Genomic DNA, 26,440 nt, shown 5'->3' with positions numbered 1-26,440 from the left:
ACTGTAATTTATCTTGATGGAAATGTGATGTGTAACTGAGAGTAGAATTTGGCTCCGTGTGCTTTACAAGCTACCTGAATCTCATAGAGTCACAGGGCCAGATTCTGTTTCCAGAAACATCAGAGCAGCTCCTGTGATGTCAATTAAGTTACGCTGGGAAACATAAAGGAACAGTTTAGCTCAGACCCACTAGAGATGAAAATATACCTTATCTAGTCCAGTTTTAAGTGACTCAAGTGATGGTTCCTCAACCACTATGTTAGAAGCCTGTTACACCATCTAATAGATCTCACTTTTAAGAAACTTTTAAACTCCTATTCTGAGCTTCCTTTTGCTCCATTGTACACCTTACCTCCTAGAGTGAGATTTCCCTGTGTGTGTGTTTCGCTGGTGCTTTGTTTTGGGTAATATGTGCCTTATTGCAAATGACGAGATGTGCTTTCCCTTTTTTCTTTAGGCTGAAATGGAGTTAGTGAAATGGGGTTTTGATGCAGCAGCTATTGAGCAACAAATTAATGACCACAGGAGATTTCACAATGCCATTGGGGACTATCGCTGGCATCTGGACAAATTGAAAACAGATCTGGTAATAGACTTTCTCCACCCTTCGAAGTTCATATCCACAGGTTGCTAAAATTACTGCAGCAGTGAGGATAGCCAGGTGTCTTCTGTTCAAAAGGCCTGGCTGTCAAGATTGCAGCAGCTTTAGGCCCGGATGCTTGAAATCCCCCCTGCCCTTTTTGCTGTTCCCTTCTTTTTCCAATATCTCCATGAAGATAACGATATTGAGCAATGATGTGGAATTGCATAATTTTGTACAAACCTTAACAAATGAATCCTTACAACACTTCAGGAGGGTAGGTCAGCGTTGTTGTTCCCATTTTATAGCTAGGGGAGTCTGATACACCGAGATTAAGGGCTAGATTGTGCCCTGTAAGTACAGCCGTGAGCAAGGGGTGCTGTGAAGACAGCTCCACCCCAGGAGCAGACCAGGCAGGTATTTTGTCTGACCTCTCTGAGGCACAACACCTTCCCTGTTCCCCTTTGGTTCTAGGGTGGGGACTGGGGCAGGCCTTTAAAAGGTGGTGCTTACATCCGCCTGATACTTGGCCAGCAAGTGGGAGGAATGGGGGAGCCAAAGCTCCACCCTTCTTTATTCCTTTCCCATGCACTTGGTCACATGGGAGCTCAAGGGCTGTGTGCTACAGACCTGGAGCCAAGACCTAAGTGTGTCTTTCTCGGCCAAGCAGAATGGGGTCGGGTCGGGGGGGGGGTGGTTTGCGGGGAGCATACTCCTTTTTACTCCCCTTCTTGGACAAGTAAGAAGGGGCACAATCTAGCCCTATGTGATTTACCTGACGTTCCGCAAGGAGTCAGCGGCGGACCTGAGATTAAAAACAAGAACTTGCAGCTCCATGCTCCAAACCATGAGATTGTGTTGTCTCTGGGTATATGTCTACAGTGCACACTCCTTACAGCGGCGTGTGGGGTACATACACTGCTCTCTTCCCTAGCATGGCTATAAATAGCAGCGTTGATGGTGAAGCACTGCTTAGGTGAAGAAAGACACACCTGAACCCTTGGGTATATACCCTACACAGCTCTATACGCCCAAGCAATGTCTCGCCCATCTACACTGCTATGTTTAGCAATGTAGGGTCCCACTGCCTCCTTGCTCCTAGAGCCTTTGCCTGTCGCTGGATGCTGCCTAGCCTTTCCCCGCTACCTCCCCTCTGCCAGAGCCGTTCACTGATGTATGTAGCTACACGCTGCAGCGTGCATGCAACTTGCTTTTCATTGCAGCATGTATCTAGACAGACCCTACACACTGCTGCCAGGGGTGTGCTGTGTGCGCATAGCATTGTAAAATTGTAAGGCTATCCACTAGTTCTAAAAATGTGTCTGTTCCATGTAATTGCATGGGACACCCACTTTCAGGAGCAGTTCTGTGTATTACAGAGACAATGTGCGTACCAAACAGCACTGGGGAGATTGCTCATCCAAAGCATGGTCAGACTGTCCTGGTGCTGCCCAAAGGGTGCTGGAGCTCTGCTCCACCCCCTGCGGAAAGCTTTGCCAAAGTGTGCAGTCTGGGGCTTAGTTAATTGGGTCATAAGAGCACGATTTTTTAGTTCCTGTAACGGAAATACGAGCAGACAACTGAGCCTATCTGACATCAGTTCATGAGACAGAGTGTGAGTTCATTCAGCCCTAATATTGATCTGTTTTAGGATTGTCTGTGGCACCCATCACTATAGTATGGTAAGCATCCTAGAGTAGGCACAGATCTCTCATCTCTAGGTTTGTCAGTAGGCAAAGCACACTAAATAATTATTGTCTTTGTTTCAGCGTGAGAAGGCTGCAGTTCATCAGCTAGAAGAAGAATATGAAACCCTGCTGGTAAGCACATTTGTTTACCTCTGACATGTTTGGAATGCGTGCTCTGTTTGATTATTTTATCCTTATTGTATCAAATGTAAGCAATTAGTCTCCTGTGTAGAGGCCCAGCCCACAGCTTGTGCACCTTGCCAGTCCCACTTCAGCCCAGTCTGCAGAGGGGTGAATTTCATCTTCACTGAAGGTTGGATTTTAAAACATAGATGCTGACAGTGTCTTCATTTGCACTTTTGTATCATACTCTTTTATGCATCTTGTTGACCTGAGTTCCACTTCTAGGGGACTGTTCTGCTGTTGGCACTAGTAGTAATGGGACTTAGCAGGGGGAGCAGCAAAAAAGGACCCCTTCATTTTTAGTCTCTCTCTTTATATATATATTTTGGTATCTTTCTTGCCTGTGCAATTCAGTCCCTACTATTTGGTACCTGAAGTTCACTACTCTCTGGTCTACAGCAGTTTTATCCCTTGCTGGGCTCTGCTAATGGTTGTACCAGTAACAATCTCACATTGTGTTTCTCCTTAGATCAGTGGGACTTCCTTGAACTATTTCCTCCTTTTTGGAAGTAAATAGATGCACCTCTTTAACAACCCAAACCCGCTCAACAAAACATATACAAATACTGAGTCATGCTGTTATATTTATGCTTGAACCGAATGTTTTCAGAGGCTGATGACTTCTGGATCCCACTACTTAATAAATCCAGACACTTTGTCTATTTTCAACAGTTGTCTTGCAATAATTTTTTTGTATTAATTGTAAAAGATGATGCATTTTGTGATTCTGATTTTTTTAACCTTTTGGTTATATTGTTTCTTGTTGTTTTTCCTTGTAGAGATCCTCCTTTGAGAGAATGGATCAACTGCGTCAGTTTCAGAACCTCATCCAAGCCACTAGCAGAGAGATCATGTGGATCAATGACTGTGAGGAAGAGGAGCTTCTGTATGACTGGAGTGACAGGAACACAGATATTGCCAGGAAGCAGGAGGCCTTTTCTGTAAGTTAGTGCCAAAAAAACCCTCTCCCTGTGGACTTTTCATAATAAATCCTGATGACGGGGCACTGCACTGCTCAGGAGACTGGTACTATGTCTGAATTCCTTCACTTTCCGGGTTGCTAGTTTGTATCTATCCCAGTTGGGTAGTTACTGTGTAGTGGGTATTTAAATCAGGATTGGATGTCTTTTTAAAAGAGAGGCTGTAGCTAAACTAGAAGTCATGGGCTTGCTGCGGGAACTGCTGGTAGATATTCTATACACTGTACTAAGCAGGAGGTCGGACTAGATAGCCATAATGGTCTTTTCTGGCTTTAAAATCTGTGACTCTCTGGTGCCTTCTGTGGTATGGCTTGGTGACCTCAGGCCAGTTCCTTGTGGACTGATAGCCACATCTAAAAGCCCCATTATTTCCATTAACACTTCTGTTGGCAAACTGTGCAGAGACCAATGATCACACGGACATAGAGAAGAAACTACTGTCTCACCTCTATTAATTGTCTCTCGACACACAAGGAGTGTTGGGAGAGAGAGCTTGCATTATTCACTGTCTAGATGTCTAAATGCAGCATCTTTCCCAAGCACTACATTCATTTAAAGAAGAAAACAAAATTTACAGTTCTAAGCAGATACTTTTAGTCATGTTACATTAGATTTTTGCAAGGTGCTGCAAGTTTTTTCCTTTGATCACTGCACGTAGACTGTAAGAGCTAGAGGGTGGCTTTGTTGCCCTGCAAAGGGAGCAGTACAGAGCTCGACAGCCCCAGGAGTAGCATTGGAGAGGTTGTTCTTTTAACAGTTTTTTTTTTTTTTTTTTTTTATGGACTATATTAATGTATCACTTTGAATACATTACATATAATTATTTAATTTTTATAAGCTAGTAGTTTTCTGCAGTACTTTTCAGCCTTTAACATTTTTGGGAAACTCTTATTAAACAAGATAATGACGTGATTGTTAATTTGCCTTTGAAGTGTTGTTTAATGCTGTGCTTTGTATTCACAGAAACGCATGAGCCAGTTGGAGCTTAAAGAAAAAGAGCTCAACAAACTTAAGCAAGAAAGTGACCAACTAGTGCTCAATCAGCACCCTGCTTCTGACAAAATTGAGGTAGGTTAGGCTGTCTGGGATTAAACCCGATCCCATAGTTCTTCTCTGAGTGAAATTCCCAGTGAAGTGGAAGGTCTGTAAATTAAACTCCATATTTGTATGGCAGCTCAAGGAGACCCGTTTATTGGCAAAACTGATCATTTTCCTAAAGGAAGGAAAGTGTGTGTGTGTTCAGAAAATTCATGGTTGGTCTTAAGGCAATATTTAGGTGTATCCTAAATTCCTTCATCTCGCATGGATTGATTTATATGAAACATAGTTAATTGTAGCTAGGCATCTCATTCTTGTTGCTCGGATTGTTTAGCTGCCGAGGTTTTGAAGGTAGCCACGCTTTCTCCAACTGAAATTTAGAATGTAAATCAATAGCTAGGCCAAGAAATTTTTGTTTTCACAATTTGGAATACGTTGTTTTGTCTTATCTAACATTTAAAGAGACTCCATCGGTTTGAAAATAACCTTTCTGTCTGAAAACATTAGAACTACTATAGTTACCAGTAACATCTAAGAACACTAACTGAAAAGTTACTGGGGGAAAAAAAGATTGCTTACTTTGTGCATTTGACAGTGCTTTGTGTAAAGTCAATATTCACAGTTTCCTCTCTATAGTCAGTTAGCTGGTCAGTTGCTGCCTTGCAGAAAAGTGAAATTATTTGCATGAGTCAAGTCACTCTCGGTTGCATGTATTTGCAGTAGCAGACCCTGCCTTTGTAGGTAGCTTAAAGAAAAAGAATCCTGTTCTAGGCTTGAGGTGAATGGAAGATTGGTGCAATGAATCATGGTTTTTTAAAATTAATATTTTTAGGCATACATGGACACGCTCCAAACTCAGTGGAGCTGGATTCTTCAGATCACCAAATGCATTGATGTGCATCTGAAGGAGAACGCAACATACTTTCAGGTGAGTTCTGGTGTTTGCAATAATAATGCTCTTTGTGAATCAGAAGTTTTATTCCTCTTCATTTATACTTCAAGCTTTGTATAACATTTTTTGAAAATGTCACATTTCAAAAACTCAGTTAGATTACTACCAACTTTGAGTAACATAAGACTCTGTTCTCTGGCCCTTCCTGGAGTAAAATTCCCATTGATTTCAGTGTGAGTTTTGCTCAAGTAAGAACTGCAGAATTAGGCCTGTTGATTTGACCAACAATTCATGGGAAGTCTGGCATTTCCCTTACTTCTGTAGTTGATTAAAAGCATGAACTTTGTCCCTAGGTACCTGAAAGCCATTTTTCCTATGTCCAAATCTTCATATATTCATATAGTTATGTATCAAGTACCAAGTAACATTATATTACTGTTTTATACACTGCACTTCTCCATAATGTAAATTGGGATTCTCATGTTAGATAATGATTCTGATTCCTTTTACTTGTGAAAATACCCATCCCTTCTTAAAGGAGTAGTTTTTGAGAGTTCTGTGTAACTGAAATCACAATCCTTCTTTGTAGTTTTTTGAAGAGGCCCAATCAACTGAAAACTACCTGAAGAACCTACAGGATTCTGTCAGAAAGAAGTACATATGTGATAAGAACATGTCACTCCAGAGCCTGCTGGAACAGATCAAAGAACTTGAGGTACTGTCACACCTTGCAGATTTCACTAACAAATTATGGGCCTGCTCCAATTGAAATCAATAGCAAAACTCTCATAGATTTCAGCAGAAGCAGGATTGGGCCCATTTTGGGTACTAATGCATGCTGTTCTCTAGACTATAAGACAGAATGACACTACATTGGTGGATCTTTCTGGTGATATCTCTCATGTGGGTCAGCATCATTTGAATTTGTATTTCAACACTTCATAGGCAACTTGCTGAACATTGCGTTATGTAATATAGTGTGGGCCCAGCTCATTTCCAGGTGTAAGGCATGCTAGAAAATAGAGAGAACAGACATCAGATGAATCTGTAGGCATCAAAACGGATTCTCTTCCTTCCCCTCCCAAAGAAGTATAATATGCTTAATAAAGCATCTAACACATAATTTTATATTATAATAGCCTCCTTGGCAAATCTTAAGACTTGAATCTATATTTGACTTAAATGTTCATCAGGAGCTGGTCATACAGTCCTGACTTACTCCTTATTCAGAGAAAACAGCCAATTATTTTAATGGGTGCTTGCCTGAACAAGAAGAGGGTGAAGATTCAGGGTGCTATTGTTTTGATTCTGAGAGCATGCATAGTGTGCTATGCCCCAGGCTTTTGCACTTCACTTTAAACAAGTCATAGATCTGGATAAAACACTATGGGATGCCTCAGTAGCTGGCAGAGCTGTAGAAATACTTGAATTCACTTACAGCCTTTTTTAAAAAAAATGACAGTTTTTTCATAGATCAAATCCCGGTCCCATTGAGGTCAATAGAAGTTTTGCTGCTGACTTCAGGGAGAGCCAGATGTGGGCCATTGTGACATTAATACAGATGTGCAAAGAGTGTTTTTTTTTAATGACGTGTTAAAATACAATTTACCCTTCCAGAATGAACGAGAGAAAATTTTGGAATACAAGAGGCAAGTGCAGAACTTGGTGAATAAATCCAGGAAGATTGTGCAGTTGAAGCCTCGTAACCCAGACTACAGGAGTAACAAGCCCATTATCCTCAAGGCCCTGTGTGACTACAAACAGGATCTGGTAGAGTACTCATTACAGACTGAGAATGAACACTATAAAAAGTAGAGCTGACCAAATAATTCCCAATGATTCACTGATCTGATTATTGTAACCCTTTAATTCTCTCTTGGTCAAGATTTGAATGGATTTGAATCTTTCTGAATAGTTTGCTCAAATATTCGTAACTGTACCGTGTCACTTTGTTGTTATTGGTCAGAGAGATTGCATGCTCTTGTTTCTGTCCCCTGTTTGGATGAATTCACAATTTGTCCTGGAGCAGATATTTGCACATGCAAATGTTAAGTTCCTCTGTGGATCAGAGGGCCAGCGCAAGGTTCTCCACACCACTCAAATGCTGGATAGGAGCTGATGGGGAACTGCAGGTGTAGCAGCCATCGAAGGGTGCCTGAACAGCCTTGCATGCTGTAGAAAGGGTCTCCACACCAGCCCTAGACCTGTATTCATGACTGCCCAGTGCCTGAGTAATTGGGCTGTACATTGGAGAGGTGTGTTTGAGGGCAAACAGAGGGAGGAATCTTCCCCTCCTGGATATGGAGGGCAGTGGAGATGCATTGTGGCCATGACTGCAGCCTCAGGGTTGCAGGAGCTCCTGGCCGACATGGATGGTGGATCTGGGTAATTATGGCCCACGAGCACGGTGCTTTGGGAAATGCCAGTGAGGCACTGGGTCTCCTTATGCCACCATAGGAAGTGGGTTAAAGCCACAGATACTGCCCACCTCCCCCCCGGGTCTGTCTGTCTTGCCTAGAAAACCATATTTTGCTTAAACGTAAGCAAAATATTTTAAAAAATAATTCTCCTGCTTTACTTACAGAAAACTGTGCGTAAAGGAGATGAATGCATACTGAAGGACAACACTGAACGCAGCAAATGGCTTGTGACTGGCCCAGGAGGAGTGGATATGCTGGTGCCATCTGTCAGTCTTATTATTCCTCCTCCTAATCCATTAGCTGTGGATCTTGCTACTAAGTGAGTTACTGACAAGGTTCTGAATATTTTGCCTAGGTTTGGGAAGAGTCTGTTTAAAAAGCCCTGCTTTATAATTTGTGCCCGATGAGGCACAGGAGTAAAGGATCAGGCCCCTTATTTGTAGAAATTCACCCCATGGGTGAAACTTGGTGCATACTAAGACCATTTAAAAATCAAATTGAAAAAGAAATGTTGTCTGTCTACATCCCTGCTCCCTAACAATCTCAGCTGCCTTGGAGCCATTGGCAAGTGACACAGATTAGAGCGGACCACAGGCTACTCTAACTTGTGCCGGGGATTGGTCTGGTGTGAAGCAGCTGTAGGATTGGGAACTTCCCCTCTGACAGCCACACTGAGTACTCCTGGAGTGAGTAGTCCTGTGGATCTGGCCTGGAGAGTATGAATAGTCTTCAGCCAAAACTTTTTGTGGCCTTTGCTGGTTTGTGTCACACTTCTAACAACATCACTTTAATGTGGCCTGCATGAGATGGGGGAAAAATGGATTGTGCCCCTTTTTGGCTGCTTCATCAAACGTAAAAACCTTCTTCCTTTTCACTAGTAGCTTCACATGTCCTTGTGATTAAAATACATTGTAGAACTTGAAATACTACCTGTAAATAAATTTGTATTTTCTGGTTTAAAAATAAGCAAAAGCTAATTGACAGGGCTCATTTCTAGTAACAGGACAGTCTCAGCACACAGCTAGACAGGCTGACTGGAGTTTCTCAAACTTATGTGTCTGTGATGGGCAGGAGGCTTAGAAGTTCTAACGTGGGGTTTCTCAGACTGGGGTTTGGGACCCCTCCGGGGGTTGCAAGGTATTACATGGGGGGTCCCGAGCTGCCAGCCTTCACCCCAAACCCTGCTTCGCCTCCAGCATTTATAATGGTGTTAAGTATTTTTAAAAAAATGTTTTTCATGTATAAGGGGGGTAGCTCTCAGAGGGTTGCTGTGAAAGGGGTCACCGGTACAAAAGTTTGAGAACCCCTGTTCTAACTGATGGTGAAATCTCTTTTCCCGTCTCAGGATTGAGCAGTACTATGAAGCTATTCTGGCTCTGTGGAACCAGCTGTACATCAACATGAAGAGTCTGGTGTCCTGGCACTACTGCATGATTGACATTGAGAAAATCAGGGCTATGACTATTGCTAAGGTGGGTATTCAATTGGCCTTCACTGTGGCGGACCAGTGGTGCTCAGCCTTTCCGTACGGCTATGCCAGTTGACTAGACTTCTTGCTAGGCCAAGCAGTGCTCGCTATGTCCGGTTCAGCTGTCTCTCTAACACACACTAGGATGTGGGGAGCTCTGAACTCCCAGTACGGTGATTTAGAACAGCCTAAACTCTATCCCTGGTTACAGCATGCACATTAGTTAGAGCCTTGCATGAATACAAAAATTTGGATCCACATCAAATTCATGAACTGCGAAGGTGGTAAACAATACAGATATCCTTGGATATAAAGCAGATAGACACGGATTTGTAGAGCTCTGCACATTCATATGGTAGGAGGACTGGGGTCCAGAACAGCGATTCATCATTAAAGTGGGCCAAAGCTCAGAAAATCAGTCTCCAAAAGCCTGAAGTACTCGTCTTGCCACTGACCACACATACTGTCCTGGCACTGGTGTCACGTGTAGTCATGTCTAGACCCACTGTCTTAGACTTTGTTGTGCAAGGGACTATAGAGAGAAACCCTTTCATTCTATTAATGGAGAAGCAAAACACATTCCTATTTGACTGTGGAAGGGATATACTGGAAGATTAGCAAGTGGAAAAGTTTGCCTTGTGGTGTCCTTTCATAGCCCCCTCTCCATTACGTACTGCTGGTACTGACAGGTGCTGAGGTGTGAACAGCAGACCCATCAAGTTACATTCACTCTCTGGCTGCCAAAGTTTGGTGGTATCTGCTCTACAGAGCACTCACTTTCAATTATAGAGAGGCTGGGGAACTTCATTCTAAAGTGTGCATCCGCCATGGTTTCATAGCACAGCTAGGCTAACATTTCCTGGTAATTTAACTTCTCATTAGCCTGATCCGGTGGTTCCATTTTTAACAATTTCTGCATCTTTGTTGTAGCTGAAAACAATGCGCACAGAAGATTATCAGAGAATCATAACTGATCTGGAGATCCATTACCAAGAATTCCTGAGGAACAGTCAAGGCTCAGAGATGTTTGGTGATGATGACAAACGGAAAATCCAGACTCAGTTCACTGATGCTCAGAAGCACTATCAAACCTTGGTTATACAACTGCCGAATCAACAACGGCCGCAGCAACAGCAACAACAGCAAGGTTTGTCTGGGGTTTTTTTTAGCGATTAAAATTTTTTTTTTTCCCCATGAAAATATTTATTATGTTTAAGCTCTCTCTTCGGCTAGGCCTGATCCAATGTCATTTAAAACCAATAAAAAGACTCCTGTTGACTTCACTGGGCACTGGATTGGGGCCCTACAGGCACAGGAGTAATTTAAGAAAATCCCCTTAAGATGCGTGCCTAAGAACCTCTATTGCTTAGCCCAAGAAAACAAAACTGCATATGCAATAGTTTGCACAGAGGAACAAATTGTGTTCTCAGTTACACTGGTGTGAATCTGAACGTGTCCTGGCAAAGTCCGTGGAGATGCTGTGAGTTTGCACCAGCACAAAGGAGAGCAGAAGTTAGCCCATATTGCAGATTTACAGTGACCAGAAAGTAAAACCTCGTTCTTGCATTTTTTTTTTTTTAATATAGCCTTTTCTTTGTGGCCCCTGATTTTTTGGTTTGTTCTTATTATGGCTGCATAAGAATAGATGAAGGATTGGGATCTTAGTTCCACAAGCCAAATGAACTGTTAGGTGACATTGTCATTGCCTTGACTTTGCATGTTAGCTCTTTGACAGGTTTCCTATGCCAATGGTTATCTCCCAATATGTTCTACAGTGATAACTGAAGTCACTCAGGTGGATGCATCAAAACAAGTTCTAATTAATGAAAGAAACCGGGAACTTGAGAAGCAGGAGGCCTGGCTGCTGACTGAACTCCAGAAACTTCGTCGGCAAATAGAAATCTGCGAGATGCGTATGGTGCAACGAACCCCGCTCAGAGTGGATCAGGGGGCTTCCCACAATTTTTCAGTCAAAGTAAATGAGTTAGAGGTAAGTGCAGATGTTTTTTCCCTGAGCCTTTCAGTCCCAGTGTGAACATTTCCAGTAGACTTTGCTGTATTGCATTCCAGATCAGCTAGGAAATAGCTAAATCCTATTCTTTTCTCTGAGTGTTTGTGAGCGTAATTGAGAGAAGACATTTTTCGAGTGGGAACTAAATATAGTTCTCTGGATTGGATTTTCATTCTTCTCTTGCGGGATTAAACAGAAAGAGTTGACAATCTGAGAAGCAAACTCTGTTGCACTAGATGCAGGCCCCCCTGGACCGTAGCAGGAGTTCACGTTTTGCACACATGCAAAAGCAATGTTAACATCTTCCTGCACAGATAATCCCGGCCATAGGCAGCTGTAATCTGTGTGAAATGCAGACTGCATGCTCCATGTTTATAGGCTCTGTCCCTGAATTCTCCTTCCATTGCTTTGCCTGCAGCAGACCTCTGGGCTACAAACTCCGAAGGGGAGAATGGATCAGAAAAGCGACCCCTGGCAGTTCCGCTCCTGACCATGACTTTTTGGTCGTGTGCCTGTTCATAACCTGAATTGGGCCCATTGTGTAATGATTAAAAATATGACCCGCTTCAGTTAATTGTATTAGACTGTACTTCAGAGTCCCCTTCATGCAAGATCCCGCAGTGGCTCAGAAAGCGATTAGAAAAGAAGCTGGTTTTCTTTTTCTGAACGGACCCATTTTTCAAGGGTGAAATCCCCCAGGGGCATGGAGGCTGCAGAGGCCTCCAGAAAAGCAGGACCATGGCAGTGCTGCTGTAAGGGTTGGGCAGTGCCGAAGCAGGCACTGTTGTTGGTCCCTGTAGAGATGAACTTCATGTAGCCCAGCGTAGAGCAGGAGGGGCTTGGGGGAGGAGTGGCCAGTGGTTCTACAATCTTTGTGCTTGTGCATAAAAGTGAATAGAGCCCTGCCTAGAGGTAATAGGTGAGTATTATTAATGCAAGTTGAGGACACTACTTTAGTCCTCACTCAGATCCATTCGATCAAGTGAAATATTTTGGAGGGAAGATTAGTGGCATATACAATGCAGAGTGTTCATCTAGCCACGAGAAATGTATCTGCATAAAACAGACATTTCGGTCTCTTTCATCAGGGTATACAGAATGATTCACAAACAATGGCCGACACCCTCAACAAGCATAAGGACTTGCTGCCCAACTTCAGAGGCTCTGAAAAGTATGTCTATTTGCAGTTGGAGATAACTAACTTGTTTCAGAAACTGGAAAATATTAATGGTGTCTCTGCTGGCTACTTAGACAGGTGAGAAAATAAGTTTTATAACAGCAAATCATGAACTTTAAACATTTTCCTTTCTCTTAGCTAGTCCCATAAATCCCATAGATTCCCTTAGTCCAGAAATCTGCTTTTGTTTATCAGTAAAAAAGTTGTTTTATGTAGGGCCTTTCATATGAATATGTAACAAAGCACTTCCTAGAATTAATATTCTAGGTCTTGATCCTGCATAGTGGCCTACGTGGGTTGGCCCATACGCCTATGTGGACTTCCATCTCTGTTTCTGAAAGAGTCTGGTGTAGCAGGGTTTTATTTTATGTCACAGGCTCCCCCTTTTGACTAATAAGATATAGTGAAATTATACTGGGTTTAGTGCATGGATGCTGGGTGATGCTGGTGGCCTGTGATATCCAGTAGATCAGACTAGATGATCTGGTGGTTCCTTCTGGCCTTAAACTCTGCTCCTGTAAAACCAAACAGCATAATTTTCCTGCATAAGTTATAATGGATTTATTTTGGGTCACGTTTATTTATTGCAGTTTGAATGCACTGAGATCGCTGCTCCAGGTTCTTCTACAAGCGGAAGATGTGATCAAAGTTTTTGAAGTCAGACTTACCGAGGAGGAAACGGTTTCTTTGGACCTTGACAAAGTGGAGGCTTACCGAGCCTGTCTGAAGGTGAGAGGTTAAATGCCTGCTGAAGTGTTGTATTTCCTGAAATTCCAAAGACGCTGGAGAGGAGAGATCCTCAGCTGGTGTAAATCGGCATAGCTCTGTTGACTTTCAGTGGAACTATGCTGATTTATGCCAGCTGAGGTTCTGGTCCTGTGGTGTTTAGAAAGCTTCACAGGGTGATATTTTAGCTTTCCTGACATCTCAGATGTGACCAGTTAAATCATAGTGTTGTGTTAGCCTGTGACCTGGTCCTGCAACGGCGCTTACCTCAGTTCTTCCACTGAGAGTTAGGCACATGCCACCCCTCAGCTGCAGGGTTGGATCCTAAATGAATAGGTATCGTTGGCTTTGACAGAAAATAGTTTGATTAAATGCTTTTACAGCAAGAGATTATGAATATGTATGGATCCTGGTGTATCTGTTAGGGATGTTTTTCACACACTAAAATTATATTTTAGATTCCTGGTAACTTTCAGGAATAAACCCTGTGGGGGCGTGGGGTGAGAGGGGACACCGATGGTTCACTGAGTAACAGGGTTAGGGTCTCCTAGATTTACTCCCCAAATACCTCTTCTTAATCAGTCTTCTAACTGAAGATGTCTGAAGAGTGCATGTTTGTCCATAGCGGATGAGCTATGCTTCTGAGACATGATTGTGCAAACTAGGGACGAGCGGCAGCCTTTATTATGAATTTATTTGGATTTGATATCTTTTGTAGGTTTAAGTTACTCGCAGTGGACCAGGTCCATAAGTGGAGCAACTGCTTTGTGCTTCACTGTGGGTAGAATCTGGCTATAGAGCCAATTTACCTGGCATTGGGATGATCGCCCCGCAGTAAAGTCATCTTCTAGTAGAGTATACATTCCTATGCTGCTCTTCCGTCCCACTGCTGGTGTAGTGGGAAAAAGAGGCTGTGGTCAGAGCAAAGGGGGCATAGTTGGGGTACCCTTACACCACACCGATCCACAGCTGTAGTTTCAGCCATTTGCAGCCGTTGTAATTTAGAGCAGCCCCAAGGCTACTTGCACTTTCACCCAGAGACCACCATTGAATAGAGCAACCCTAGGATTGGGGGAGTGCAACAATATGCAGTTTGGTGACACCTCAAATTTATTGTTATTAGATTTTTATTTTTAATGCATGATCTTCTGTAGTGGTTTTTTAAAAGTCTACTATAAAACTAATTAAAGAAAAAAGTCTGGTCATTGTTTTAAAGATCCGCAAAGAGGTTGTTACTTTTTATCTAACTGTATTTAAAAAAAAAAGAAAAAATTTGACGGTATTGTGACCTGATCCTGCAGAGGTTCCATGTACAGATAAGTCCTCTGAAATTAAATGAGACTTTCAGATGTAGAACAATTGGAAGAGCAGGCCAGACCCTTCACATTTAAAATCCACCCTTTACCATTTAAAGGAGCCGAGATGGTAGTCACAGACAATGAGAGCTCAATTCAAGAAAGTACTTGTGAACATGCTTATTTTTAAGCACATTCTGAAGTCCTGTTGACATCCATATGGTTCAGTGCTTTGCTGAATCAGGGCCGAAATGCCAAAACCAACCCTTATAACGCAGTATACATACTATAGAAGGTCAAGACCTGGTGGGGAACTAAATGTTTCATTGTTTTCTCTCACATCCAGAAAATGAAAATAGACCTAAACCAGAAAAAGTCATTGCTGAACGCCCTGGAATCTGAGCTGCAGAAAACAATGCAAATCCACTCGCAGTCTAGCCAGGCTTATGTCCTCTATGATTTGGACCTGACAAAGTACACTGACAAAGTCAACCAGCTAACAGACCGTTGGCACAGGGTAGAGAAACAGATAGACCACAGGTTTGTCTATATTTCCTAATGGTTCTCTTTCCTTCTTCTCTCTCTCCCCCCCCCGTCCTTGATACTGTGATAATCATCATGTTGTAGTTAGAAGGAAAACACTGAGCTGATGTAACCAGCGTTCTGGGAATTTTGGTGGTCTCTGCGTAGAGCTTGGTTTTTTGGCAATGGGAGAATTGTCAAAATAATAGGCTAAGGACACTGCTGGGTAGGACAGGCCCAAAATGTCGAGTTTCGTTGCGGGAAGGGAAAGACTTTATATAACCTAATAAGGAAATAAATGTTTTTAGAATTTTTTTTTTAATGTCACTAAAAATAGTTGACTGTTTGGATTTAAAACATTCCCATATAGTGTTTTGCCACTTGAATACTGCAACACTGTGCTAGTGTGTGAGAGCCAGAAAATGACACTGACTAGAAAAAATGAAACTGATTAATCTGTATTCAATGTTTAGGTTGATTAAATTGAAAAAAAAAATTGAACAGCATAAGGAGTAAAAAGGAAATTACATTTTTTTAAATAATATTTCACTTTTAATATATTAGAGTCAAAACCTGAAGTTGTTACTTCAGGCAGTGGTGCTGGAACAATTTTTACAGTGGGGGTACTGAAGGTGGAAACCGTGTATTTGGGTGGTGGTTGTTACTACTTCAAGCCAGGGGGTGCAGTAGCACTTCCAGCACTCCTAGTTCCAGCACCGATGACTTCAGGCCAATTCTGCTCTCGATTACAGTAAACAAGCTTATGCTGATGTAAATCTAGGTAACTGCATCAGTGGTCCTGATTCTTGTCATACTGAAGGTCTGATCAAACCCTTGCTTCCTCCCCCTGCCACCCCGTGGTGCCCCCCCCCCAAAAAAAATTAATAGGAGTCTCTCCAGTGACTTTAGTGGGAATTAGATCAGGCACTTATATGGTATCCTCGCACAACAGTTAGGCAGCAAAATCCATATGGAGCAACTAAATAAGTGGTCTGATTTTTAGAGGTGCTGAGAACTCACAATTTGCAGTGACATCTGAAAATAAGAGCAGTTATTTAGGTACCTAAATATGGGTTTAGATGTGAATTTCAGCATACAAATTTGAATATTTTGACCTTAAATCTTCTTTCTGCAGCTGCTGTTGTTTTACCTCTTGTAATAATGAGCACACAGAGATGGGATTGTTTTAAACATTTGAAAATTTGCAAAAAATGAGACTGTACTCTTCACATTGATGGTTTTTCTTTGTTTTTTCTAGATCATGGGATCTAGAAAGACAGGTCAAACAGCTGAAAACTTACCGTGATTTATACCAGGCTCTGAACAAATGGATCTGTGATGCGAAGCGCAGGCAAGGTGCTATTGAATCTGTGAAATTAGGAGATTGCAATGCCATCATGAGATATTCACATGAGCAGAAGGTACGTGGCACCTTACTGCAGTGTTTTCAGTGAACCAGATTTTTAAAATGTATAATTGTGCAGCAGTGTTGTCTTCATAGTAATAGCCTGTTTTGAGTTAGAAAATATTTGCATCAGCAAAAAACCAAAAACAAGCCGCAGGCAAAAGGGTGCCTCAGGGTATGTATGGCGTTAGTTGAAAAGTTGATTAAACTTAGCCACTTGAGAAATGCAGCAACCATCCTGAAACGCTCCCCATAAGTGACTTATTACTATTCTGAAATGGTGTTATACCTAAATATGGAAAACAAACTCTTGCCACTTCCCTCTTTGGGACGGTGACTTCAAAAGCTTTCTTTCAAAACTCGCGATTGTATGCACGGCTGTCATGCAAGTTGGTCTCTCTATGGTCTACTGATATCCAGTCCATGTACCGAGTCTTTGGCCTCCCACTCTGTTGTCTTCCATGTGCGATTATTGCAAGGGCCATCCTACCACTATAACTCTTAGGCCCTAACATGGGAATCAGACTGACCTGTGTATTTTCTTGGCATTATTCATAAGTATGACATTGTTAGGGTTGTTACTTTTATGGTAACTGTCATCCTATAAATAAGGTAGATAACTGATCATCAGAAAGGACATTAGAACATATAGATTGGTCAGAAATCCATTCTGGAAGTACTGTCCTCCAGCTCTTAAAATACGGTGATTGCCACAACCTGAGTCCTCGCTGGTGAGTTGAGTGTTTAGAAATACCAGGTATTTCTGTGCCAACTCATCCCTGCTCAAGTAGAGTCTAATTTTGCTCTCTCAAAATTTCCAGCCTATTTTCGGGGGTGGGGGGAAGCCTGGAGCCCAGTGTGCCTCATAGAATTCAGGGTCAGGAATGGTTTTGTCCTTAAAGCATTCAACTGGGACTCAGAAAGGCTAGGTTCAATTCCTGTCTCTGCCACTGATTTTCTATGTGACTTTGATCAAGTCACCTACAGCCAGACTATGAAGCTCTTCCTCATACTGGTGAGCACTTACTGTCACAAGTAGTCCCATTGAAATCCACAGTACTACTCGTGAGTAGCTGCTCACCATTGTGTGTAGGGTTTCACAGTTTGACCGCCAATCTATCTGTGCCTCAGGGCAGGTCTATGCTACAGCCTAAGTTGATCTAATGTACATCGCTTAGGGGTATGAAAAAGCCCCTCCCCCTAAGTGACACAAGTTTTGCACTGTCCACACTGGCGCTATGTTGGTGGGAGACGCTCTCCTGCTGACATAGCTTCCGCTTCCCACCGAAGTGGAGTACAGATGCTCCCCGACTTACGCAATCGTTCCGTTCCAGAAAGCCTTGCATAACTCGAATTTTGTGGAAATGTATACACGACCATTATGCAAAAAAAACAAAACAAAAAAAACCACCCAACCACACAGAAAATACCCCCCTATTTCTAGTTTACGGAACTTTTTCTGTGAGTGCGGATTTGCATAAGTTGGGTCTTGCGTAGACCGGGGAGTGTCTGTAATTATGCTGACGGGAGAGTGTTCTCCTGTCAGCATAGTGTGTCTTCACCAGATGCTTTACAGCAGTGCAGCTGCGCTGACGTAGCGCTGTAGTGTTGACTTGCCCTCAGTTCTGTATAAATGGAGGGCACAAGGCAGTATTGCCATCCCTACAATTGTGCAGCACGCAGCCAAGGATTGAGCACAGACCCTCTTAAACTCCCACCCACCTTCTGACACTTCCTTACACATCACCTTTGAATGTAGTCCAAGGGAGTCGAATTGATGGAAGTTACGTGATAAGTACAGCTGGAAAATCAAGTAAAAAGAGGGTTTTTAATGGGTGTAAACTAAAGTCAGGCACTTCCCAAATCCTGAGGTCCTTACTCAGTTGTTACTAAGTCCTTAGGCAATGGGAGTTAGTCCGTGGAAGGCCTGAGTATCAGAGTGAAGATTTTAGGCTTAAGCCGTTTATGTTTCCAACATATTATATTGCAGTCACCCTTTCAAGAAAGTTACAGGCACCTGCTGCTCTCTTCAACAAGGGAGACTCTTGGCAAGTGGAAGTGCAGTAAGTTTTTTAAAATCTATTTTATTGTTTCCTGGACAGAACTTGCATAGTGAAATAACAGGAAAACGAGACAAAGTGGAGGAGGTTCTCAAGCAAGCGGATCTGTGTGCAGCTGCAATTAAGGTACACTTACTCCAGCACTTCAACAAGGAATGGCTTTTCACTATGTGGACCCCCTTCTGCAGTTTTCACTTAGCTCTTACTCAGGCAAAACTCCCACACTCGCTCCTTTTATACTGGACTGTATGTGAAGAAATTGCTCGTGTAAAGCACTTGGGGGAAGCAGAGCTTCCTGAAAGCAGTTTGTATATTTAGGGCCATCCCTTCCTTTCATCCCGGCATGCAGCTCCCACTGATGTCTGCTGGATTTCTGAAAGAGGATCAAAGGCACTATATATACAGACCTTCCACGTCACACATTAAAAGGGTGGGAATGGATGAGAAATCTGGGGCTCCTGGGTTGCTTTGGGAGGCAGGGCCAATGGCAGTGCAGATCAGGGAGGAGGAGGAGTATAGAATAGCCACAGAGGTCAAGAAAGGTCCACAGGGGACAATTCTGGTGATCTTTGGTGATCTTTCTATGTGGCTTGCCCTTGTCTCCATGTTTCTCCCAGCCCCATCTCCTGCTGTGCAGTAGTAGCTCTGTTGCATCTGGCAAGTGTTCACATCCTTTCTGTGCTGTAAGAAAGACACAGAGGAGGTTGTTCTGTTAATGTTCTAAGGCAGTGTTCTAATGTTCTCAACCTTTTTCTTTCTGCGGTCCCCCCACCAGGCTATGCAAACTCCACAGCCCAGCTGTGCCACAACTGTTTTTCTGCATGCGAAAGCCAGGGCCAGCATTAGGGCGTAGCAAGCAGGGCAGACGCCTGTGGCCCAACGCCACACAGGGCCCAGTGAAGCTAAGTTGCTCAGGCTTCAGCTTCAGCCCCAGGTGGCAGAGCTTGGAGCGGCGGGGCTTCAGCTTTCTGTCCTGGACCACAGTGAGTCTAATGCTGGCCCTGCTTCGAGGACCCCCTGAAATCTGCTCACGGCCCCACTGGGGGCCTTGGACCCCTGGTTGAGAACTGCTGTTCTAGGGGACAAGGTGACAGAACAATTACGCCCAGGAGTCCTTCCACGTCACCTACCTAACCATGCCACCTCAGTCACAGAGCGACAAACACCTTTCCCCTCTGCGCAGTATGCGCACACGCTCATCTGAGTCTCCTCTGCAGCATTCAGGCTGATCAGATTCCCCCATACTCCATAAACAGAGGAGAGCATGTGGCCTTTTACAGCAATAAATACTTTGTGTACAGTTCTGAAAATCTGGACCAGGAGAGGTTTCTCAGCATTCATTAAAGATGCATTGTATTCTGTTCCCATCCTTACAGGATTATGAATTACTGGCTGCTTCCTACAGTTCAGGACTGGAAACGTTGCTCAACATACCTATCAAGAAGACTATAGTTCAGTCACCTGCAGGGTTGATTCTTCAAGAGGTACATTGCCTTTTCCCCCAAGATCCTTGTAAACTCTGTTTATTCACGTGAGCTGTTTCGGCTGAAACTATCCTGCTAGATACGCTGCTGAATCCTAATCACTAGCACTACTGTTGTTTAGGGTCTATAAGCATTTCTGTTAAGCCAGTCTAGACTCTGAAGGGAAAATCCTTTCCATCATGCCATGCCTGACTTGCCAAACTTTGTGCCAGAACGTTCCAGGGGGTTGAGTGGATGGATCCCCCTGTGGAGCAGCAACAGAGCTGCTCACACACATGTCTGTGTAGCTGATGGATCCACATTGTCATGGAGCCAACATCCCAATTCTTCCTTCTGGAATCCCCAAATCTCCTTTCACATCCTTGTGTAGAGAACCCCCTGTGCCGTGGAACTGCACCGGTTTCACTGTGTCCAAATCCCCCTTTTGGATGCAGAAAATGAGAGAGACAAGTTCTTTGACATCATCACTGCTTCACTGTAAGAAATGTTACATTCCGTTATACATCAAAAAAAGTTAGAAGCCGCCAAGATGTTCTATTTGTAATGTTTAACTTCAGCACGTCACCACTGAATAGATAATGTGGTCACAAAGCATTTTTGAATCTGTGCTTTTTAAAATAAAATTAGAAGTGTGAAACCTTCCTCTCTTATCCTAGGAGCAGAGCTGAGATCAGTGGCTGAAATATAGAAGTATTGTTTCATTAAATCTCCCTAATCAGGTCTTAGGGCAGGATAGGGATATCCTCTCCATTTTACAGGTGGGGCACAGAGAGGTTAAGGGTAAAATTTTCAAAAGTGCCTAAGTCACTTTTCAAAATGGAACTTAGGTTCATTAGTCACTTAGGTGCTTTTGACACTTTTTTACCTGAAGTGACTTGCCGCAGTCACACAGGAAATAAATGGTGATGTGGGGAACTGAACCCAGGATTTCACACCACATCTGCAGTGGGGCAAATGGATCTTGGAAAAAAGAGGCATAGCCTTCTCAGAAAGGGGCATTTTCACTTCCCAAAGTCTCCTAGGGTAATTGGGAGGAATTTGAAGGCAGAGAATTATCTCCACACTCTCTAAATTGATGTTTCTTGTAATATATTCAAACCATTTAAAAAAAATCATGAGCTCCTCTCTGGTCTCATACAGCTTTCTAATATAGACTGACCATAGTTTTATTTTTATTTTCCAGGCTTCAGAAATTCAGTCGCGGTACATAGAGCTTCTTACAAGATCAGGGGATTATTATAAATTCTTAAGTGAAATATTAAAGAGCATGGAGGATTTGAAGGTAACCTGTTTGTTTTATTTCTGGTACTTTTACATTGTCACCACAGTATCCGACAGCAAGGTATCACTGGTCAAAAGCTTTTTCCCATAGTGAAATGCAAAACAAAGTATTGAAAAGGAAAAAGCATCCTGGATTATATCAACAGCAAGCTAATTAATCCTCACAACACACTTCTGAAGTAGGTAAATAAATTCCATTCTCCCCGTTTTCAACTTGGGGTAGTGACTTGCAGGGCCAATTTTGAGGTGATGTAGAAACTGGTGTATATTAGACTTACACGTGAGGTGGTAATATCAAAAGTACCCAGCATTGGCCTATTAGGTCAACCCTGACTACTTCTGCAAACCTCACACCCATTCTGTGGGCCTGAGTCTGATTTTATGTCCTTTTTGCAGTGTTGATTCCACTGATTTTTAGTGGTGTTACTGCTGATGTGATGCATCATGGTGAGACCAGAATCAGGCCCAATTCAGAGGTCACGTGTGAGGAATGTAAGATATATGTAGGAAAGTGATTGGTTGCAAATATAGTGAGCCCATTAAAGTGAGCTTATTTAAGGGCACGTGTGCTTTTTGGGTACACCATCTCTGAAGGAGCTCCCTGGAGCACGGGGAATGTGCCCACTTCTACGCTTCTTTAACGGCATATAATCCACTCACTCTGCTATACTAATCCTGTTCTACAGGCCGTGCAGACAGCTGGGATCCTACCTCCACCCTACCCATCTTTTGGGACACTGTGCACCTCCGGGAGAGGGGGGTATGAATCAGGCTAAGATTTTGTCATGGATATTTTTAGTAAAAGTCAGACGGGTTATGGGCAATAAAGAAAAATTCATGGAAGCCCGTGATCTGTTAGTGACTTTTTTTTTTTTTACTGAAAATATCCGTGGCAAAATCAGGTGTGGGGTTCCCACATCACCCCCAGTGGCTAGACAGCTGTAGGGGCCTGCTCGGAGCTCCAGGGGCTCCCATTCCCTGTGCGGGCTCAGAGCTCCAGGGTCCCCCCGCTGACGCCTGCAGCAGGAAGCTCTGGGGTACCCCCACTGCCCCTGGCAGCTCTGGGGTATCTCTGCCAGGTGGCAGAGGGGACCCTGCAGCTCCTGGTCGCCGCGGGCTGAATTCATGGAGGTCGCTGGAAGTGACGGATTCCGTGATCTCCATGAAAGAATTGTAGCCTTAGGTATGAACAATGTCAATAGCTAGTAAATTCCGGGTAGAGGGGAATTTAAATGTGTTTGAAGCTAAGATATTTCATTCATTCCCAACAGCATGTAGCATTGGGAGCTTTGATGTTACCAAAACAAAAAGCCAAATTTTGCCACCCATACTCACATCAGGTAGAATCTTATTCTGGAAATCATCCTATTGATTTTACAGAGTAAGGTATTACTCGGTGTGAAGATGGGTATCTGAATCTGTCCTGATGTGATTAAATAAAAGTCTTGTGAATTGTTGGGCATGTCCCTTACAGTTGTTGTTGGTTTTTTAAGGTGTAATTCATGGGATGGGTTCAAACTAGTTATCACAGCCCATTTTTTCAATTTTGATCCCACAGATGAAAACCACTAAAATTGAAATGTTAGAAGAAGAGCTCAGGCTTGCCAGAGATGCAAATTCTGATAATAGCAACAAGTATAAATTTCTGGAACAGAATCTGCAGAAGTTCCAGGTGGACTGTTCCCAGCTCAAAGCAAAGCTCATGAGTCTGGAGGAGTTGAAGAGACAAGCTGAGATGGATGGCAGTTCTGCTAAGCAAAATCTGGACAAATGCTATGGTCAGATAAAGGATCTCAATGACAGGATAACAAGACTGACTTATGAGATTGAAGATGAGAAAAGGAAAAGGAAGCAGATGGAGGATAGATACGAGCAGCAGAAAAATGACTATGACCAACTGCAGAAAACAAGACAAAATGAGAAAGATAGCCTGAGCTGGCAAAAGTTAGAGTCTGAGAAGTTCATCAAGGAGAAGGAGTACGAGATAGAAAAGTTAAGGGTTCTTCTCCAGGATGAAGGCGTACGGAAGAGGGAATATGAAAATGAGCTGGCTAAGGTAAGGAACCAGTTTAACGAGGAGATGAGTAATTTAAAGAACAAGTATGAGACTGAAATTAATATTAAGACAACCACAATCCATCAGCTAGCTTCCCAAAAAGAAGACGATACAAAAAGTCTCAGAAACCAGTTGGATAGACTGGCAAGGGAGAACCGAGACCTTAAAGATGAGATTGTGAGACTCAATGATACCATTTTGCAAACAGCAGAGCAGCGAAGGAGGGCAGAAGAAAACGCTCTTCAGCAGAAGGCCTGTGGTTCTGAAGTGTCCCAGCAGAAGCAACAGCTGGAGCTGGAGCTGAAGGAGATAATTCAGCTGCGTAATGAAGACAACTCAAGGTACAAGCAGGCTCTTGAGGAGGCTGCATTAACTATTCAGGAAAAAACTAAGGAGCTAGAAAGATTAAAGATTCAGCTTCAGGAAGAGGCTAAAAGCCAATGGCAACTTGAAAATGAACTGGCTAAGGTAAGGAACAATTTTGATGAGGAAATTATTAGTTTAAAAAACAAGTACGAGACCGAAATTAATATCACCAAGACTACAATTCACCAGATTACTGTGCAAAAAGAAGAGGACACAAATAGTTACCGAACACAGCTTGACAATGCCATGCGAGAAAATAGGAATTTGTGTGAGGAAATTAGGAGACTGAAAAACACAATAAGTCAGACAACAGAGAACCTTAGAAAAATAGAGGAAAGTGCTCAACAGCAGAAAGCAACTAGCTCAGAGATCTCCCAGAAGAAACATCAAGTGGAGGTTGAGCTAAAACAGGTCATTCAGATGCACTCTGAAGAAAGCATGCGATACAAGCAGTCACTTGATGATGCTGCAAAGACCATTCAGGAGAGAAACAAAGAGATTGAAAGACTGAGAAAGTCGTTTGAAGTGGAAACAAGTAAAAGGAAAGACTTAGAGGAGGAAAATAAACAATTACAAAGAGTTCAGTTTGATCTGCAGAAAACTAACATCAGTGCGACAGAGACGATCAACAAACTGAGGATCCAGGAACAGGAACTGACACGACTGAAAATTGAATACGAAAGAATTTCACACGAGAAAAAAGGGAAGGATCAAGAAAGTGCAAAGTTCCAAAGCACTGTAAAAGACTTGCAGCTCCAGAAACATAAACTGGAAGAGGAACTTTGTAGGCTGAATAAAAATGCAATGGAGGAGTCTTCCAAGAGGAAGAACGTAGAAGAGGAATTAGAAAGTATGAGGAGATCTTTCAGAGAGCAGTCAGTTAAAATCACCAATCTCACTCAGCAGATAGAGGAAGTGTCCATTGTAAAGAAAAGGAGTGAGAATGACCTTAAGCACCAGAGAGAGTTACTAGATGGTCAAGTAAGAGAAAAGCAGAGATTCATGGAGGAGATAAGAAAATACACATCTGAGCTTGAAACTTTAAGCCACCAGTTGGTTCAAGAGCAGGAACACTTAAAACAGGCTCACCTCCGAAATGAGCACTTACAGAAAGCTACTGAGGACAAAAGCAGGAGCCTGAATGAGTGCAAAATAGAAATTGAAAGACTTCAGTCTCTCACTGAGAATCTTACCAAGGAGCACTTGATGTTAGAGGAAGAGTTGCGCAATTTAAGATTGGAATATGACGATGTAAGAAGGGACAAAAGTGAAGCTGATGGTGAAAAAAATGCTACTATTGCTGAACTAAAGAATCAGCTCCAAACAAGCAGCAAGCAAACCCTGGAACTTCAGGGGCTGATTACTGATTTACACAGAGAAAGGGAAAATTTGAGACAGGAAATTGAAAAATTCCAAAAGCAGGCTCTAGAGGTATTCACAAATATTTGATCACGACTTTACTGTTTCTCCAATGTTCTAATTGACTCCAATGGCTTTTTGAATCCATTTAATTTACTCTTTGCCGTTTAATTATAATGGAGATTAATTTCCCTTTTACATTTGATTTTTAAAATGGTCAGATCCTGGCCCCTTTTCTAGCTCCTCTGCACCCCTGAAGCAGTGTCAATGGGCTATAAAGCAGTCTTACCCGTCCAGCTGAGGACTTCCCCCAGGGTGAGGGAAACTCTAGCTCTGTACTAATCCCCCCATTTTACAGCCACAGGGGAAGAGGGAGTACCTGGATTGCCACTGTGTTTCAACTCTGCCCCATAGGCTGTTTACTCCTTGGGGACTGTTTCATCCAGCACAAGTGAAAGCAGTCCGGAGACTGTTGTAAATTGCAGCAGGTGCTGAACCAGCTGCTAGCCCCAGAATTGAGGAGCTGCAAAAGTGGCTTAAGAGACTTTTCCCCCTCTTCTCAAGTGGGTTGAGTATATCTTTGGCTGCAGCTAAGGATTAAGGGTAAAATCTTCAAAAGTGCTTATGTGACTTAGAAGCTTAAGTGTCATTGCCTTTCAATGGGACTTGGTACTAAGCCACTTAGGCTCTTCTGAAAATTTTATTCTGAGCCCATATTCCCCAAAATATCAATATATGATTACAGAGAAAATTTTAAAAGATCCGATTTTATCCTTCATTCGTTTGCTTTGTCACTTGCCAAAGAGCAGTTTATATTTATTATGTGTACAAGTGAGCATTTATGAAACCCTATCTACTGAGCAGGTTTGAATCTACATATGCTACATTACTATATATATATATATATAACAGAACAAATCCACATCTGTTTTGCTTTGTTTTCCAGAAAGTAATTCTTCCTTACAATCTGTGTGTTTTTTATGTATATGGTTGAATATCTGTGTAAATAAATATATTATGTATACACCACTATATTACATGATATATTTATGCATGCATATGTAACTATGAAATACATAGTTATGCTATGCTATCTGTCAAAATAAAAACATCCTTCATAACTCTGCCACTTTGCAGTTTTATTTCTGTGCTTACTTCAAAATATTTTTCTATTACTTCCATGATTTTCCCTATGCTTACTTTCTGTAAACTTTTACTCTTACCATCCTCGGTATTTGTCTTTTGATTCTGTTCTCAGCATCGTTCTTTCCCTTTGTTTTTCTCTTAAACTGATAATATTGTTTCTCTCTTTTTTTTAATAGAGTCTCTGTATCTATCGATCTGTCTATGTCTCTCTCTAGACAGAAACACACACACACACACACACATATTTATTACATACATAGTTTATTTAATTTAATACAGTTGATGCATATAGGGTATGCATTC

The 26,440-nt window shown here is 42.5% G+C and overlaps 2 protein-coding genes across 3 annotated transcripts in view; one reads left to right on the top strand and one right to left on the bottom strand.

Annotated features, from left to right (window-relative positions):
- The window catches only part of DSP (desmoplakin), a 49,348-nt gene that overhangs the window by 18,460 nt on the left and 4,448 nt on the right, over positions 1-26,440 (top strand). Inside the window, exons 5-23 of one of the 2 annotated variants that reach the window (XM_084620370.1) lie at positions 458-586; positions 2,350-2,400; positions 3,231-3,392; positions 4,395-4,499; positions 5,302-5,397; positions 5,951-6,076; positions 6,979-7,131; positions 7,946-8,100; positions 9,127-9,253; positions 10,180-10,396; positions 11,025-11,239; positions 12,349-12,515; positions 13,028-13,166; positions 14,805-14,998; positions 16,239-16,401; positions 18,488-18,571; positions 19,822-19,929; positions 21,113-21,211; positions 22,769-25,063. In XM_084620370.1, the coding sequence (XP_084476496.1) occupies positions 458-586; positions 2,350-2,400; positions 3,231-3,392; positions 4,395-4,499; positions 5,302-5,397; positions 5,951-6,076; positions 6,979-7,131; positions 7,946-8,100; positions 9,127-9,253; positions 10,180-10,396; positions 11,025-11,239; positions 12,349-12,515; positions 13,028-13,166; positions 14,805-14,998; positions 16,239-16,401; positions 18,488-18,571; positions 19,822-19,929; positions 21,113-21,211; positions 22,769-25,063 (4,785 nt within the window). The remainder of the gene's footprint in view (positions 1-457; positions 587-2,349; positions 2,401-3,230; positions 3,393-4,394; positions 4,500-5,301; positions 5,398-5,950; positions 6,077-6,978; positions 7,132-7,945; positions 8,101-9,126; positions 9,254-10,179; positions 10,397-11,024; positions 11,240-12,348; positions 12,516-13,027; positions 13,167-14,804; positions 14,999-16,238; positions 16,402-18,487; positions 18,572-19,821; positions 19,930-21,112; positions 21,212-22,768; positions 25,064-26,440) is intronic. The other variant, XM_084620371.1, reaches the window with a different exon arrangement.
- Positions 18,814-26,440, bottom strand: part of LOC311516383 (uncharacterized protein) — a 38,130-nt gene continuing 30,503 nt past the window's right edge. Inside the window, exon 9 of the mRNA XM_084620376.1 lies at positions 18,814-19,126. Within this exon, the coding sequence (XP_084476502.1) occupies positions 18,839-19,126 (288 nt within the window). The 3' untranslated portion in view covers positions 18,814-18,838. The remainder of the gene's footprint in view (positions 19,127-26,440) is intronic.

The sequence above is a fragment of the Lepidochelys olivacea genome (genome assembly GCF_965140295.1).
Source record: "Lepidochelys olivacea isolate rLepOli2 genome assembly, chromosome: 2".
In the NCBI taxonomy this organism is placed as follows: domain Eukaryota; kingdom Metazoa; phylum Chordata; order Testudines; family Cheloniidae; genus Lepidochelys; species Lepidochelys olivacea.
Note: the sequence above shows the minus strand (reverse complement) of the source record. Positions and strands in the feature narration are given on the sequence as shown.